The 16,092-nt window shown below is 30.4% G+C and overlaps 4 protein-coding genes and 1 non-coding gene across 6 annotated transcripts; 4 read left to right on the forward strand and 1 right to left on the reverse strand.

The window, feature by feature from the left end:
• Positions 1-6,420: 6,420 nt before the first annotated feature.
• LOC103865433 (glycine cleavage system H protein 2, mitochondrial) lies at positions 6,421-7,629 on the reverse strand. 2 transcript variants are annotated; one of them, XR_001958279.2, is made up of 3 exons: positions 7,120-7,629; positions 6,929-6,998; positions 6,421-6,813 (listed from the first exon to the last, which is right to left on the reverse strand). XR_001958279.2 is itself a non-coding variant. In XM_033290438.1 (2 exons), exons 1-2 carry the CDS (start codon positions 7,310-7,312, stop codon positions 6,680-6,682), a joined length of 522 nt encoding a protein of 173 aa, XP_033146329.1. In that variant the 5' UTR covers positions 7,313-7,629; the 3' UTR covers positions 6,421-6,679. The 2 variants fall into 2 exon arrangements, 1 of the variants encoding a protein (XP_033146329.1); XM_033290438.1 differs by having other exon boundaries at positions 6,925-7,629.
• Positions 7,630-8,065: 436 nt separating this feature from the next.
• On the forward strand, positions 8,066-10,371 carry LOC103865434 (novel plant SNARE 11). The gene is made up of 10 exons (XM_033290421.1): positions 8,066-8,291; positions 8,323-8,506; positions 8,586-8,772; positions 8,851-8,888; positions 8,983-9,077; positions 9,206-9,285; positions 9,397-9,453; positions 9,532-9,624; positions 9,735-9,809; positions 9,959-10,371. The coding sequence occupies exons 2-10, from the start codon at positions 8,433-8,435 to the stop codon at positions 10,046-10,048; spliced, it is 789 nt and encodes a 262-aa protein (XP_033146312.1). The 5' UTR covers positions 8,066-8,291; positions 8,323-8,432; the 3' UTR covers positions 10,049-10,371.
• Positions 10,372-10,615: 244 nt separating this feature from the next.
• Positions 10,616-13,739, forward strand: LOC103865435 (ADP-ribosylation factor GTPase-activating protein AGD10). Its single transcript, XM_009143224.3, has 7 exons — positions 10,616-11,684; positions 11,829-11,947; positions 12,048-12,456; positions 12,543-12,812; positions 13,001-13,126; positions 13,195-13,296; positions 13,389-13,739. Exons 1-7 carry the CDS (start codon positions 11,616-11,618, stop codon positions 13,473-13,475), a joined length of 1,182 nt encoding a protein of 393 aa, XP_009141472.1. The 5' UTR covers positions 10,616-11,615; the 3' UTR covers positions 13,476-13,739.
• Positions 13,740-14,034: 295 nt separating this feature from the next.
• Positions 14,035-15,582, forward strand: LOC103865436. Its single transcript, XM_033290443.1, has one exon. It carries the CDS (start codon positions 14,656-14,658, stop codon positions 14,956-14,958), a length of 303 nt encoding a protein of 100 aa, XP_033146334.1. The 5' UTR covers positions 14,035-14,655; the 3' UTR covers positions 14,959-15,582.
• On the forward strand, positions 15,372-15,456 carry TRNAM-CAU. Its single transcript is given in 2 exon segments — positions 15,372-15,409; positions 15,421-15,456. It is a non-coding gene; the product is annotated as a tRNA-Met (tRNA).
• Positions 15,583-16,092: the final 510 nt, after the last annotated feature.

Raw genomic sequence — 16,092 nt, forward strand, 5'->3', positions numbered from 1 at the left:
AATATTGTAGAATTTGGTTTGTGATTTAGAAATTAATATAACAAGATTATTTTTTGATAGGTGAGTATTCTTTAAGAATTATTCATGAATATGTTGTATTTTTAAATAATTTTCTTAAAAACTGCTATTTTTGGAAAGTTTTCATTTTCTTGAGAAATACTGTAGATTAGGGTTTGTGATTTATAAATTAGGATAAAAAGAATATTTTTGGATAGATGAGTATTCTTTAAGAATTTTTCATGAATATGTTGTATTTATAAATAATTTTCTTAAAAACTGCTATTTTTGGAAAGTTTTTTATTTTCTTGAGAAATATTGTAGACTAGGGTTTGTGATTTAGAAATTAGGATAAAAAGAATATTTTTGGATAGATGAGTATTCTTTCTGATTTTTTCATGAATATGTTGTATTTTTAAATAATTTTCTTAAAAACTGCTATTTTTGGAAAGTTTTTATTTTTTTGAGAAATATTGTAGATTAGGGTTTGTGATTTAGAAATCAGGATAACAAGAATATTTTTGGAGAGATGAGTATTCTTTATGAATTTTTCATGAATATGTTGTATTTTTAAATAATTTTCTTAAAAACTGCTATTTTTGGAAAGTTTTCATTTTCTTGAGAAATACTGTAGATTAGGGTTTGTGATTTATAAATTAGGAGAAAAAGAATATTTTTGGATAGATGAGTATTCTTTAAAAAAATTTCATGAATATGTTGTATTTTTAAATAATTTTCTTAAAAACTGCTATTTTTGGAAAGTTTTCATTTTCTTGAGAAATACTGTAGATTAGGGTTTGTGATTTATAAATTAGGATAAAAAGAATATTTTTGGATAGATGAGTATTCTTTAAGAATTTTTCATGAATATGTTGTATTTTAAATAATTTTCTTAAAAACTGCTATTTTTGGAAAGTTTCCATTTTCTTGAGAAATACTTTAGATTAGGGTTTGTGATTTAGAAATTTGGATAAAAAGAATATTTTTGGATAGATGAGTATTTTTTTAAGAATTTTTCATGAATATGTTGTATTTATAAATAATTTTCTTAAAAACTGCTATTTTGGAAAGTTTTCATTTTCTTGAGAAATATTGTAGATTTTGGTTTGTGATTTAGAAATTAATATAACAAGATTATTTTTTGATAGGTGAGTATTCTTTAAGAATTATTCATGAATATGTTGTATTTTTAAATAATTTTCTTAAAAACTGCTATTTTTGGAAAGTTTTCATTTTCTTGAGAAATACTGTAGATTAGGGTTTGTGATTTATAAATTAGGATAAAAAGAATATTTTTGGATAGATGAGTATTCTTTAAGAATTTTTCATGAATATGTTGTATTTATAAATAATTTTCTTAAAAACTGCTATTTTGGAAAGTTTTTTATTTTCTTGAGAAATATTGTAGATTAGGTTTGTGATTTAGAAATTAGGATAAAAGAATATTTTGGATAGATGAGTATTCTTCTGCTTTTTCATGAATATGTTGTATTTTTAAATAATTTTCTTAAAAACTGCTATTTTTGGAAAGTTTTCATTTTCTTGAGAAATACTGTAGATTAGGGTTTGTGATTTATAAATTAGGATAAAAAGAATATATTTGGATAGATGAGTATTCTTTAAGAATTTTTCATGAATATTTTGTATTTATAAATAATTTTCTTAAAAACTGCTATTTTTGGAAAGTTTTTTTATTTTCTTGATAAATATTGTAGATTAGGGTTTGTGATTTAGAAATTAGGATAACAAGATTATTTGTGGATAGAGAAGTATTCTTTCTGAGATTTTCATTAATAGGTTGTATTTTAAAATAATTTTCTTAAAAACTGCTATTTTTGGAAAGTTTTCATTTTCTTGAGAAATATTGTAGATTAGGGTTTGTGATTTAGAAATTAGGATAACAAGAACATTTGTGGATATATGAGTATTCTTTAATAATTTTTAATGAATATGTTGTATTTATAAATAGTTTTCTTAAAAACTGCTATTTTTGGAAAGTTTTTTATTTTCTTGAGAAATATTGTAGATTAGGGTTTGTGATTTAGAAATTAGGATAACATGATATTTTTGGATAGATGAATATTCTTTCTGAGTTTTTCATCAATAGGTTGTATTTTAAAATAATTTTCTTAAAAACTGCTATTTTTGGAAAGTTTTTATTTTCTTGAGAAATATTATAGGTTAGGGTTTGTGATTTAAAAATTAGGATAACAAGAATATTTTTGGATAGATGAGTATTCTTTAAGAATTATTCATGAATATGTTGTATTTATAAATAATTTTCTTAAAAACTGCAATTTTTGGAAAGTTTTTTATTTTCTTGATAAATATTGTAGATTAGGGTTTGTGATTTAGAAATTAGGATAACAAGATATTTTTGGATGGATGAGTATTCTTTCTGAGTTTTTCATCAATAAGTTGCATTTTTAAATAATTTTCTTAAAAACTGCTATTTTTGGAAAGTTTTCATTTTCTTGAGAAATACTGTAGATTAGGGTTTGTGATTTATAAATTAGGATAAAAAGAATATTTTTGGATAGATGAGTATTCTTTAAGAATTTTTCATGAATATATTGTATTTATAAATAATTTTCTTAAAAACTGCTATTTTTGGAAAGTTTTTTATTTTCTTGATAAATTTTGTAGATTAGGGTTTGTGATTTAGAAATTAGGATAACAAGAATATTTGTGGATAGATGAGTATTCTTTAAGAATTATTCATGAATATGTTGTATTTTTAAATAATTTTCTTAAAAACTGCTATTTTTGGAAAGTTTTCATTTTCTTGAGAAATACTGTAGATTAGGGTTTGTGATTTATAAATTAGGATAAAAAGAATATTTTTGGATAGATGAGTATTCTTTAAGAATTTTTCATGAATATATTGTATTTATAAATAATTTTCTTAAAAACTGCTATTTTTGGAAAGTTTTTTATTTTCTTGATAAATTTTGTAGATTAGGGTTTGTGATTTAGAAATTAGGATAACAAGGATATTTGTGGATAGATGAGTATTCTTTAAGAATTATTCATGAATATGTTCTATTTTTAAATAATTTTCTTAAAAACTGCTATTTTTGGAAAGTTTTCATTTTCTTGAGAAATACTGTAGATTAGGGTTTGTGATTTAGAAATTTGGATAAAAAGAATATTTTTGGATAGATGAGTATTTTTTAAAAAAATTGCATGAATATGTTTTATTTATAAATAATTTTCTTAAAAACTACTTTTTTTGGAAAGTTTTTTATTTTCTTGATAAATATTGTAGATTAGGGTTTGTGATTTAGAAATTAGGATAACAAGATATTTTTGGATGGATGAGTATTCTTTCTGAGTTTTTCATCAATAGGTTGTATTTTTAAATAATTTTCTTAAAAACTTCTATTTTTGGAAAGCTTTTATTTTCTTGAGAAATATTGTAGATTAGGGTTTGTGATTTAGAAATCAGGATAACAAGAATATTTTTGGATAGATGAGTATTCTTTAAGAATTTTTCATGAATATGTTGTATTTATAAATAATTTTCTTAAAAATTGCTATTTTTGGAAAGTTTTTTATTTTCTTGAGAAATATTGTAGATTAGGGTTTGTGATTTAGAAATTAGGATAACAAGAATATTTTTGGATAGATGAGTATTCTTTAAGAATTATTCATGAATATGTTGTATTTATAAATAATTTTCCTAAAAACTGCTATTTTTGGAAAGTTTTTTATTTTCTTGATAAATATTGAAGATTAGGGTTTGTGATTTAGAAATTAAGATAACAAGATATTTTTGGATGGATGAGTATTCTTTCTGAGTTTTTCATCAATAGGTTGTATTTTTAAATAATTTTCTTAAAAACTGGTATTTTTGGAAAGTTTTCATTTTCTTGAGAAATACTCTAGATTAGGGTTTGTGATTTAGAAATTTGGATAAAAAGAATATTTTTGGATAGATGAGTATTTTTTTAAGAATTTTTCATGAATATGTTGTATTTATAAATAATTTTCTTAAAAACTGCTATTTTTGGAAAGTTTTCATTTTCTTGAGAAATATTGTAGATTTTGGTTAGTGATTTAGAAATTAAGATAACAATATTATTTGTGGAGAGATGAGTATTTTTTCTGAGTTTTTCATCAATAGGTTGTATTTTTAAGTAATTTTCTTAAAAACTGCTATATTTGGAAAGTTTTCATTTTCTTGAGAAATACTGTAGATTATGGTTTGTGATTTAAATATTAGGATAAAAAGAATATTTTTGGATAGATGAGTATTCTTTAAGAATTTTTCATGAATATGTTGTATTTATAAATAATTTTCTAAAAAACTGCTATTTTTGGAAAGTTTTCATTTTCTTGAGAAATATTGTAGATTTGGGTTTGTGATTTAAAAATTAAAATAATAAGATTATTTGTGGATAGATGAGTATTCTTTCTAAGTTTTTCATCAATAGGTTGTATTTTTAAATAATTTTCTTAAAAACTGCTATTTTTGGAAAGTTTTCATTTTCTTGAGAAATACTGTAGATTATGGTTTCTGATTTAGAAATTAGGATAAAAAGAATATTTTTCGATAGATGAGTATTCTTTAAGAATTTTTCATGAATATGTTGTATTTATAAATAATTTTCTTAAAAACTGCTATTTTTGGAAAGTTTTCATTTTCTTGAGAAATATTGTAGATTTGGGTTTGTGATTTAAAAATTAAAATAATAAGATTATTTGTGGATAGATGAGTATTCTTTCTGAGATTTTCATCAATTGGTTGTATTTTTAAATAATTTTCTTAAAAACTGCTATTTTTGGAAAGTTTTCATTTTCTTGAGAAATACTGTAGATTAGGGATTGTGATTTAGAAATTAGGATAACAAGAATATTTGTGGATAGATGAGTATTCTTTAATAATTTTTAATGAATATGTTGTATTTATAAATAATTTTCTTAAAAACTGCAATTTTTGGAAAGTTTTTTATTTTCTTGAGAAATATCGTAGATTAGGGTTTGTGATTTAGAAATTAGGATAACAGGATATTTTTGGATAGATGAGTATTCTTTTTGATTTTTTCATCAATAGGTTGTATTTTTAAATAATTTTCTTAAAAACTGCTATTTTTTAAAAGTTTTCATTTTCTTGAGAAATACCGTAGATTATGGTTTGTGATTTAGAAATTAGGATTAATAGAATATTTTTGGATAGATGAGTATTTTTTAAGAATTTTTCATGAATATGTTGTATTTATAAATAATTTTCTTAAAAACTGCTATTTTTGGAAAGTTTTCATTTTCTTGAGAAATATTGTAGATTTGGGTTTGTGATTTAAAAATTAAAATAATAAGATTATTTGTGGATAGATGAGTATTCTTTCTGATCCCAAATCTATAATATTTCTGAACAAAAATGATAATTTTCTAAAAATAGCAGGTTTTGGAAAATTTATTTAAAAATTATCAAAAATTCTTAAAACATACCTATCTATCAACAAAAACTCTTGTTATCCTAATTTCTAAATCACAATCTCAAATCTACAATATTTCTATTGAAAAATGATAGCTTTCCCAAAATAGCAGGTTTTGGAAAATATATTTAAAAATTATAACCTATTGAACAAAAATTCTTAAAGCATACCTATATATCAACAAAACTCTTGTTATCTTAATTTTTAAATCACAATCCCAAATCTACAATATTTATGTACAAAAATGATAACTTTCCAAAAATAGCAGGTTTTGGAAACTTTATTTAAAAATTATAACCTATTGATTAGAAATTCTTAAACCATACCCATTTATAACCAAAAACTCTTGTTATCATAATTTTTAAATCACAATCTCAAATCAACAATATTTTCTCTACGAAAATGATAACTTTCTAAAAATAACAGGTCTTAGAAAATTTATTTAGAATATACAACCTATTGATCAAAAATTACAAAAGCATGCCTATCTATCAACAAAAAATCTTGTTATCCTAAATTCTAAATCAGAATCTCAAATCTATAATATTTCTCTACAAAAATGATAATTTTCCAAAAATAGCAGGTTTTGAAAAATTTATTTATAAATTATAACCTATTGATAGAAAATTATAGAACCATACTCATATATCAACAAAAACTTTTGTTATCCTAATTTCTAAATCAAATCCAAAATCTATAACATTTCTATAGATAAATGATAACTTTCCCAAAATTCCTTCTCAAACAGTGAAGTAAATCCCATCTCTGAACAAGAAAAGAACCACAAAAGAAAAAACGGTTCCATACGGTTTGGTATGATTAATATCTCAGAATCTTCTTTATACTCGGGAATCTTTGATCCACATTTCTTAGTCCTTAGCTACCGATCCTTCTGCATCTGAGCTTTTCTTCCTTTCCTTGAATCTATAGAGCCGTGCCAAGTCAAAACATATAAGAATAGGTAGCTAAGAATCGGTCCTATCACTTTATCCCAAAGAATGGGAAAGAAAAAAAAAAGATTCAATTAAAGTAAAGAGACCAAATGAGAACCAAAGAGGCCTAACTCAATATGAAAGATCAAATCAATGTAAATTCCAAACCTTCTTTTCTTTACCATTATTTAAACAACACGTACAAAAGAACTTCTAAAGAAAAAGCAGAGATCGACATCTTCAGAATTTTCGTGATTCATCCATCTACATAGATCAAGATTTCGTTTCGATCTTCCTTTGAGAGAAAAAGGCTCAGTGCTTGGCATCTTCTTCTTCGCAGAACTTAGAATACTTGTCTGAATCCATCAGCTTCTCTGCCTTGCCTGCATCACTCAGCTCCACCTTTATGATCCATCCTTCTTCATACGGGCTCGAGACCGCAGGATCTGTGAGTTCCAACAAAAGAATCTTAGCTCGAGACCGCAGGATCAACAAATCTCCAAGTTGATGATGTTTCTACACAGAATAAATGCTAATATGATTTTTCAAATGAGGACTCACCAATTCAGGGGACTCAGTCAACACCTCATTGACTTCAACCACAGTACCAGAGACTGGAGAATTGATATCACTATCAAAAACACATTTACTATCAAAGACACATACTTTCAAAAAGAACAATATCAGATTCAATAAGAGAGAGAGAAACCAAAGAAATGAAACAGAGAGAAAGGAATGGGACTGAGTTTCACCGGAAGAAAATCCTCGTTGGGCAACGGAGGTCCTTAGATGAGAAGCAACCCTCGAAGCCCACAAGAAGCTAGCAGCCATTGTTTTCGTGAGATCTTTGAACGATACACAACAACAATGAGAGAGAGAGAGAGTGAACTCACCGATCGGCTGATTATTAATATTCTTGTGACAAAAGGGTTTGGTTGGTTGCATTTTTGCTAATAGAATATCACTTCCTGAATCTTTTACTCGTGGACCAACCTACCCACTGAAAGCAACATTGTGGGTTGTGACATTCGACCATATATTATAACACTACTTAATTACTAAGTAAAAAGATGCTACTTCAGTTTACAGGTAAGGAGGAGGAGAGAACTCACATACACATCCTTTAGGGCATTGTTCAAAGTAACCTTAGTTGTTCCTCCATTATATGGTGCACAAACTTGAATCAATCATCTCCTCCAAACATTTCACATAAAGTTTCTTCCTCGAGGTTCATATCACAACCTCTTCTGGTGTATAAATCCTCGACAAAAAGCTCTTAAACCCTATCAAGATATATTACCGACTTACCATAAGAGTCGATCAACGTACCTCCACTTAAGGGAACTCTCAAGTGCAGTGGTAGGCTCTACTGCTAAGCTTATGTTGCCGCACTACTGATACTAGGTTGATTTTCGAACATTTTTTTTTTCAAATCCGGTTTGCATTTTCAATATATAAAAAAAAACAAAAATTATAATGTTTGATTTGGATTTATGTTAGGTAGATTTACATAGGATAATAATATTAATATTCGTTTTTAAGGTCAAAATTTATAGAATTAAGCTACTATGAGAGTATTGAACGTTAGATCTGGAGAGGTGACCAATCCTACGATCCAGATTATATGTGCTCAGTCTGTACTGACAAACGGCGTCGTGGGCGGGTCCCACTACTTATCGTTTTTTCAAACCTCTCTCTCGTGTCTTCAGCTTGGAGCCAAATCAATGGCAGAAAAAGAGGCGAGAAACTCCCCCAACTTAAAAAGAATAAAAAAAGTTAAAAACAATTAAAAAATGTCCGAAGGATAACCGGTTTTGATTTTAATTTCTCTCTCTTCGTTGTCGATTTCAGACATCCACATTGGTCGTAGATCTGTAAAAATCTGCGTGTTTCGTTTTTTTTTGTGATTTTGCAATTGAGATTCCGATTGTTGTTTATTCGAGGGCCACGACGAGCGAGTTGATTTCGATTTGGATCGTCTTGCTGATTCGCATTCCCGATCTAATCTGAGAGATTCGATTCGTTGTCGACATTTTTGTTCGGTGGTGGATCCGGAGAAGAAGAGATGGATCTATCGGCGGTTAGCGAAGAGCTTGCTGAGCTCGAAGGACAAATCAATGACCTTTTCCGCGCTTTGTCGTGAGATTCTCTTTCCCATTTCTTGATCTGTGTCTTTTTTTTTCGTGTTCTTGTCCGTGAAGTTTGTGTCTTTGACCAGAAATGGATTCCAGAAGCTGGAGAAGATCAAGGATGCTAGTAGGCAGAGCAGGCAGCTGGAAGAACTCACTGACAAAATGCGTGACTGCAAGAGCCTTATTAAAGATTTCGATAGAGAAGTCAAAAGCTTGGAAGGTGGAAATGACGCCAGCACTAACCGGATGTTGAATGATAGACGACAGTCTATGGTAGCTGCACTTATTCATCTGCATTCGATAAATTTTATTTATATTTTGTTAATTAATGCTGTGTGTTTGTCTGTGCAGGTTAAGGAACTAAACTCATATGTTGCTCTTAAGAAGAAGTAGGTGACAGTTTTGCTTCATGTTCAAGAAATAATATCTGCAATTACATTTTTCTTTGTTTTGTGGTGATTTTATGATTGATTGTGTGAACAGATACTCATCCAATCTAGCAAGCAATAACAAGCGAGTAGATCTTTTCGATGGTCCTGCTGAAGACCACATGGAAGAGAATGTCTTATTAGCTTCAAGTAACGCTCTTTTTAACTCCATCTTTCTTTCTTTCAAGGATATTGCAAAACAACAAACACAACCATTGATATGTGTATTAATTAGCATATTCCTAGAGTAGATTTAATGGGAGCTTAATCATTTTCAGATATGACCAATCAAGAACTTGTGAATAAAGGGAACTCCATGATGGATGACACTGATCAAGCCATTGAAAGAGGGAAAAAGGTCACTACTACTTTTACGTATTATCTCTATATCATTGTGCCTCGCCTGTTTGCCATAGCAAAGGAAAACTCTCACTTCCTTTTTTTTTTTTTACTGTGGCTTTAACAACAGATTGTTCTGGAGACTATAAATGTGGGAACAGATACTTCAGCAGCTCTCAAGGCTCAGGTTTGTATGAATCTCAGTTATTCTTTACAATATTCCTTGTTGTGAAACCTAAGGATAGTTTACCTTTTAATTGTTCAGACCGACCAAATGAGTAGAGTTGTGAATGAACTCGATTCTATTCATTTCTCACTCAAGAAAGCCTCCAAGCTGGTCAAGGAAATTGGTAGGCAGGTCAGTCGCCAAAATCTCTCCTTATTTCTTCTTTATACAATTCATATTTATCTGCAGCTTCCTCTTATCTCTTTTGTACTTACTTTCTGCTCTTCTTCTTCTTCTCTCAGGTTGCTACGGACAAATGTATAATGGCATTTCTTTTCCTTATTGTCATTGGTGTCATAGCAATCATCATCGTCAAGGTACACCTCTCAGCTCCTTTCTTCTTCACACTTGCATACTTGTTTGAGTATTTTTAGATTTTCTCTGTTCATCTTTATCTTATCACGGTCTTCCATGATTTTATCGTTATCATACTTGTAACTTCTTCTTGTTCATCTATTTTGGATAGATTGTGAACCCAAACAACAAAGACATCCGGGACATACCGGGCCTAGCTCCACCAGCCATGAACAGACGTTTACTCTGGAACCATTACTGAAGACAAGATTCTCATTTCAATGCATTCAATGTTGCTGTAGATGAAACCCCCTCACTTAACCAGTTTTCATTCCCATGGCTCCTCTCTGCTGCGCATTTGAGAAGTCGCAGAAATCAAATTCCTTTTCATTACAGTCCCAAGATTCAGAAACCATTTTTTTTGTCCATCTGCTTGTATAACGAAGACTCTGCGTGTTTGTCTTTTTTTTTTTAAATGTCGTGTCTATTTCATGTTAATTTAATCGATCCTATGTTTTCACTGGTTTATGTTGAAACTCAGTATGTATCATATTCGATCACTTGTACGACTAGATGACTCCCCATTATTTGTCTGTCGAAAGTGTATTTGGTTCCTTCCAAGAGCCAAGAGAGCAAAGATGTCAATAAAAAAAATATTAGTCGAACAATCATCGCAACAAACATGGATCAAGACACTATGATTCCGCAAACTTCTGCTCTAGATATTTGCTTGATTGTTGTTGTTCTAGTTTTTTTCACCTCTTGTTTACCTGAAACTTGCTAGAAATCAGCCATTACAATCCTGTTTATCGATAGATTTTTGCAGTCTACATCCTGTAATATTGAATACTTTTACATTTATATTTAAACTAACCATAGCCAACGTAAATAATCCATTTTCAAGTAGAATTGAACTTGTGATTTCGAATACTCCCAAGAACCCTTACACCACCTCTTATGCACATGAAGGCATGTTATTGATAATTGGTATATATGCGTGTGCTTGTGTACTGATAAACAAAATGACGAGGGTTTATTTCATACATGTAACTCATTATAATATTTCAATCATTCTCCCTCTCTGTTTCTTCTTTAAGAGCTATGGACTACAATATATTAACATGTAGTAAGGCACAAGTGAAGCTCAATGCATCTTCACTGCTACAATGATATCGGTTCAGTCACCATCCCTCGCAAAGTTGAGCAAATCATGCTATCCAAGCTTATATTACACGCGTATTTATCGTCAAACGTGATGAGATGAGATGCATGTGTCTTTTTATGAAAGGTTTTGATATATAGAGATTAGTTTTTTACAATAATCTAGCTAGGGATTTTGTGTTAGTTCTTTTGTTTTCTGAATATAAACTTTGTATAATATTTATATTATATATTAAAAAAAACACTTTGTATAATGTTTAAATTAGAATTTTTAAATACTGATTTCGGAAAGAAAAAAAATAGGCTGAAAGAGTTGAGCTCCACGGTTTAAAACAAAACAAAAAAAAAGAAACAAAATATACAAAGCGTTAATTAACTACCTCTCGTAATGAGGTAAATGCAAAAATGGCTCGTTGAGTTAACAACCTCTCGTTACCGTTAAGACTCCTACAAATTAAAACGCGCGAGAGATGATTTAAAAGGTTATTTCAGTCATTTCACATTACCCAAATGTTACGTAACCTTCTCTATTTATAAACCCCTCGATTTCTTGCGCAAATCTCCAAAAAGAATAAAACTAAAATCACTTTTTCGCGTCTCATTGAATTCAAAAAGTTTTCAAATCTCCGGAACTTTATTTCTGGAGAATAAATAGTTTCCTCCTTACAATGGCGTCAGAGAATCTGAATGATAAGGTTGCTGTCTTCAAGAAGCTAAAATCAAAATCTGATAATAAGGTAACACATACTCTTTGATCCGATTAAAATCTGGTGCTTGGTCAATTTTTTCTCGCCCAAAATAACACCATTTAATATTTGTTTCGTCCTAAACTGTCACTCCATCATATTTTTATATTTGGCGCCTTTTTTTTATCTTTGCAGATTTGTTTCGACTGCAATGCAAAGAGTCCAACATGGGCTTCCGTTACTTACGGGATCTTTCTATGCATCGACTGCTCTGCTGTTCATCGCAGTCTTGGCGTCCACATCAGCTTCGTCAGGTCACTGATTTGTTGCTATGTCCTTAGGCTGTGTGTCATTGTTTTCTTTTGATTTATTCTAGATTGGTTCTTAAAATGTAGATCTTCCATCTTTATTTAGGTCAACAAATCTAGACTCATGGAGCCCTGAGCAGTTGAAGATGATGGTGTACGGAGGAAACAGCAGGGCGCATGTCTTCTTCAAGCGGCACGGTTGGAGCGGAGAAGGTAAAGCCGACACTAAGTATACCTCCAGAGCTGCTGAGTCCTACAAACAGACTCTTGCAAGAGAAGTTGCCAAAAGCAACGCCGAGGAACTTCTTGATTTGCCTCCTCCTGATTCGACGACGAAGCAAGTGCCCAATGGGCTCTCCACCATCAAAACCACTGAAGAAGCTCCTAAAGAGAGTATTAATAATAATACGAAGGTTCCCGTCTCACCGAGAGTCTCTAAGTCCGTTAAGAAACCTCTTGGTGCTAAGAAGACAGGCAAAACAGGAGGACTTGGTGCCAGGAAGCTCACTACTAAGGTCAGTAACGTGCTTGACACTCCATAGATTATCTTGTGTGTTTGAGAACTTTTACATAAGTTTTTTTTTTTTTGGGAAAATTGTAGTCGAGCGAGACACTTTATGATCAAAAGCCTGAGGAATCTGTTGTTGTACAAGCGGCTTACTCATCAGCTAACAGTTCACCATCGGCTAAGTCAGCTAGGTCATCGTTTTCCTCTCGTTTTGATTACGCGGACGGTGTTCAAACAAGAGAGCAATACATGAGCAATGGACCTCAAGTGTTTGGTCATGTAGCTCCACCGAAATCAACAGGCTTCTTTGAGGAGTTTGAGATGAACGGGTTTCAGAAGAAACCAATCACAAGTTCCTCAAGAGTACAATGCTCCTTCTTCCCTCTTTTTTTTTAATAAAATAAATTTTATAAAAACAACCCAAAACGGGAATAACAGTTTCGATTACAAACCGACTCGAACAAAATTACTCAGTTTAAAATTCTTCCCTCTTATGTCATTAGTCTTAGTTAAACTGTTTGTACTTACCTTCTCTAGCATTTATACCACAGATTCAAGAGACAGATGAAGCGCGAAAGAAGTTCTCTAACGCGAAATCAATCTCCTCTGCTCAGTACTTTGGTAATGAGAATAATGCCATGGACCTTGAGGCCAAGAGTTCATTAAAGAAGTTCTCCGTACGTCTCCTTATTTGCCTTAGAAAATACTCATCAGTACTATTTGTAACAATCTCATTTTAAAACAGGGTTCAACAGCAATCTCTAGTGCTGAGCTGTTTGGAGATGATGATGGAGATTTTCCTCTGGATCTCTCCGCTGGTGATCTTATCAACCGCCTCTCTCTCCAGGTCTAGCCTAGCCTCACTTCTCTATCCTTTTAAGTTCAGGCTTATTTTGTAAGTATCAAGTAATGAAACCATATTGTTTTATATTGTGTCAGGCTCAGCAAGACATGTCGTCGTTGAAGAACATGGCAGAGGAGACAAAGAAGAAGCTCAGCTCTGTTGCTTCCAGCTTATGGGTCTGAAAGGTTTATGTTTTAATTATCTTAAGACTCAATCCAATGCACATTCATTTTCTTTTTCTTATACCCTTTACCATTTCCAAGTCATTTGATTCTATTCTTGTACTAGGGGGAAATTATAACGCAAACTATGTTTTGTTTTATTGAAAATATCAATATTTTGTACAAATGAGATTATGTTTTTGTAAAATTGTCATTAAATAAAAATATGTGGTGTACATGAACAAAAGTCTTATGAGATTAATGAAACTCAACGTGTTTGCGTTTTTTCTTGGATGTATTATACTTTATTCGGAAATGATTATTTATTACTCATGTCCACCACTAATTATAAGCTCCAACTAACATGTCCTTGACCTCTTACAAGGAGTTTATGTCAGCCTTGCCACGCACTAGAATCTTTACCACGGCTCAAGTCACTTTTAAGCTTAAGTACTGACCATCAGTTTAAGTTGTAAAACTTGTTGAAAATGAAGAAACCATGATGTACAAACTCAATATGTTAGATTACTCTTAACTCCGAGACCATATATTTTGCTAAATTCTAAGAAAAGTATGAACGTTACGTCACTAAGTGAACAAGAAGATTTTCAACGTGAACGAATGTAGAGCCATGAAGATATTTCGAAATAAGATAAGATATGAAACATTTAACATTTCGTTGTTTAAGAAGGAATAACTCACAACAGCAATAAAAAATTCTTGTTAGCTTTTCAAAGGAAAAGAGGAACAAATCTCTAACATAAAATGAGAAATCATGAGGGATAATACATTTAAATGTTTTCAACAAATAGATTATAATTAATAACAAACAAACAAAACATGCTAATGTGTCTCTTGCATATTGATAGTAGGGATCATTTTGTTCAAAAAATAGAAATCCAGGGTTAAACTTTAAGCTGTAAGATAAAAATAGAATCACCAACAAAACTCTTTTTTGTCCGCCAAACGATTAAACACTAAAAATAAGCAAATTCCGACCCAAAAAGGTTACATTTGTTTCTATTATCTATCTCTTCATTTACAACAACAAAAAAAAATCTTGTCAACCAAGCAACCAGAACCCCAGAAGAAACATCACCAAAAGAGTTTTCCCCTTTTCTTATCAATACACAAGCAAATCAAAAACCAGAAGATAACACATTTCGAAAATCTCTCATCTATATCCGCAAGAAACAAAAATATGAGCCTAAACTGCCTTGCCTGCCACATCCTGCAAAGATCAAACTCGGACATAGATTCAAACATTACTGAAAACTTCATAATTCCAGGATATAAAAATATGGGAAGGAAAAGACCAACTTTGCCCGTAGTGAGACGGGTCAAAACGGGACATCGCAGGCTACATAGTGCGGAGGCCATTGTCTGTGGGGATCTTGACGAGCCGAAGCTGGTCCGAAGCAGTGGGATCAGAAGGGATTGGAGCTTTGAGGATCTAAAGAAACAAAGAGATCAGATAAGAATTGTAGACACAATAAAGGAATAAGTTAAATATGTTTTCCTATGTTTCTTCTAATTAATGTTCTTCTTGTTGTTAACTTGTTCTGTTCCTTTCAAATTATAAGGAAAATCCGCAAAACGTAAGATTTTGAAAATTGATGTTCTGTTCTCATCCATGATCAAAAGTATATGTTTTAGCGCAAACACTCGTACGGTAAATATTAAACATATGTTTCTGTAAGGCTTTTTGTACACGTTTAGCTTCGTCCTCAAGTTCAACACCATAAAGAAAATATAAAACCTAAAACACACAAGCTTTCTCTTCAAAGTTCCAATACCATAGATTGAGTTTTTTGCAGACCAAAACATTGCCAATCAGCAACAGAAAATAAATACAGATTATTAGCTTAAATGCGAAAAGGTATATATTGAATGAAAAAGATACCAATACCATCAATTGGGGTGGTGGCGCAGTTGGCTAGCGCGTAGGTCTCATAGCTATTGAGTGATCCTGAGGTCGAGAGTTCGAGCCTCTCTCACCCCATTCCATTTTAGTGTCAGGCTGTCACTCAGCGTTCAGTCAATCATGTTGTGTTTACGGTTCAAATAGAGAAAGTTGTCTCTCAGCAAAAAAGCTGTTTTCTGTTTCATTATTATTTTTATTTTAAAATAATTTCTATTTATAAACCAGATCATTAATTTAATCAATCAAAACGGTCAATTTCCATTGCAATAAATACTAGTATGCATTACTCTCATTTTTTTTTTGTAAATGCATCATACATTGTTGTAAGTCATATCTAGGATTGACCAAAATATTTGTAACTTTTGATTCGATTTGTTATTTGTTTCAATTTGAATTGAATAATTCGGATATCCATAACTCTACGAAGCAAATCAAATATTAATATACAACATCCATAAAAAGAAGTAAATCAAATACTATTATTTTTAGAAACGAATATCCGATCCGATCTTTAATATGCATCTTTAATATGCGTATATATATAATTAAAGAACTATATATATATATATATATAAATGATTTGAATATTATGTTTTATGTAAGTTTTACAATTTTTTATTTATTAAAATTATTATTAGTTATTAGAATTTTCAAAAGTAAATCATATTTTTCTAATAAATATTATTATTTTAGATTATTTATTTATTTTTTAAT

This window comes from Brassica rapa, chromosome A04 (genome assembly GCF_000309985.2).
Source record: "Brassica rapa cultivar Chiifu-401-42 chromosome A04, CAAS_Brap_v3.01, whole genome shotgun sequence".
In the NCBI taxonomy this organism is placed as follows: Eukaryota; Viridiplantae; Streptophyta; class Magnoliopsida; order Brassicales; family Brassicaceae; genus Brassica; species Brassica rapa.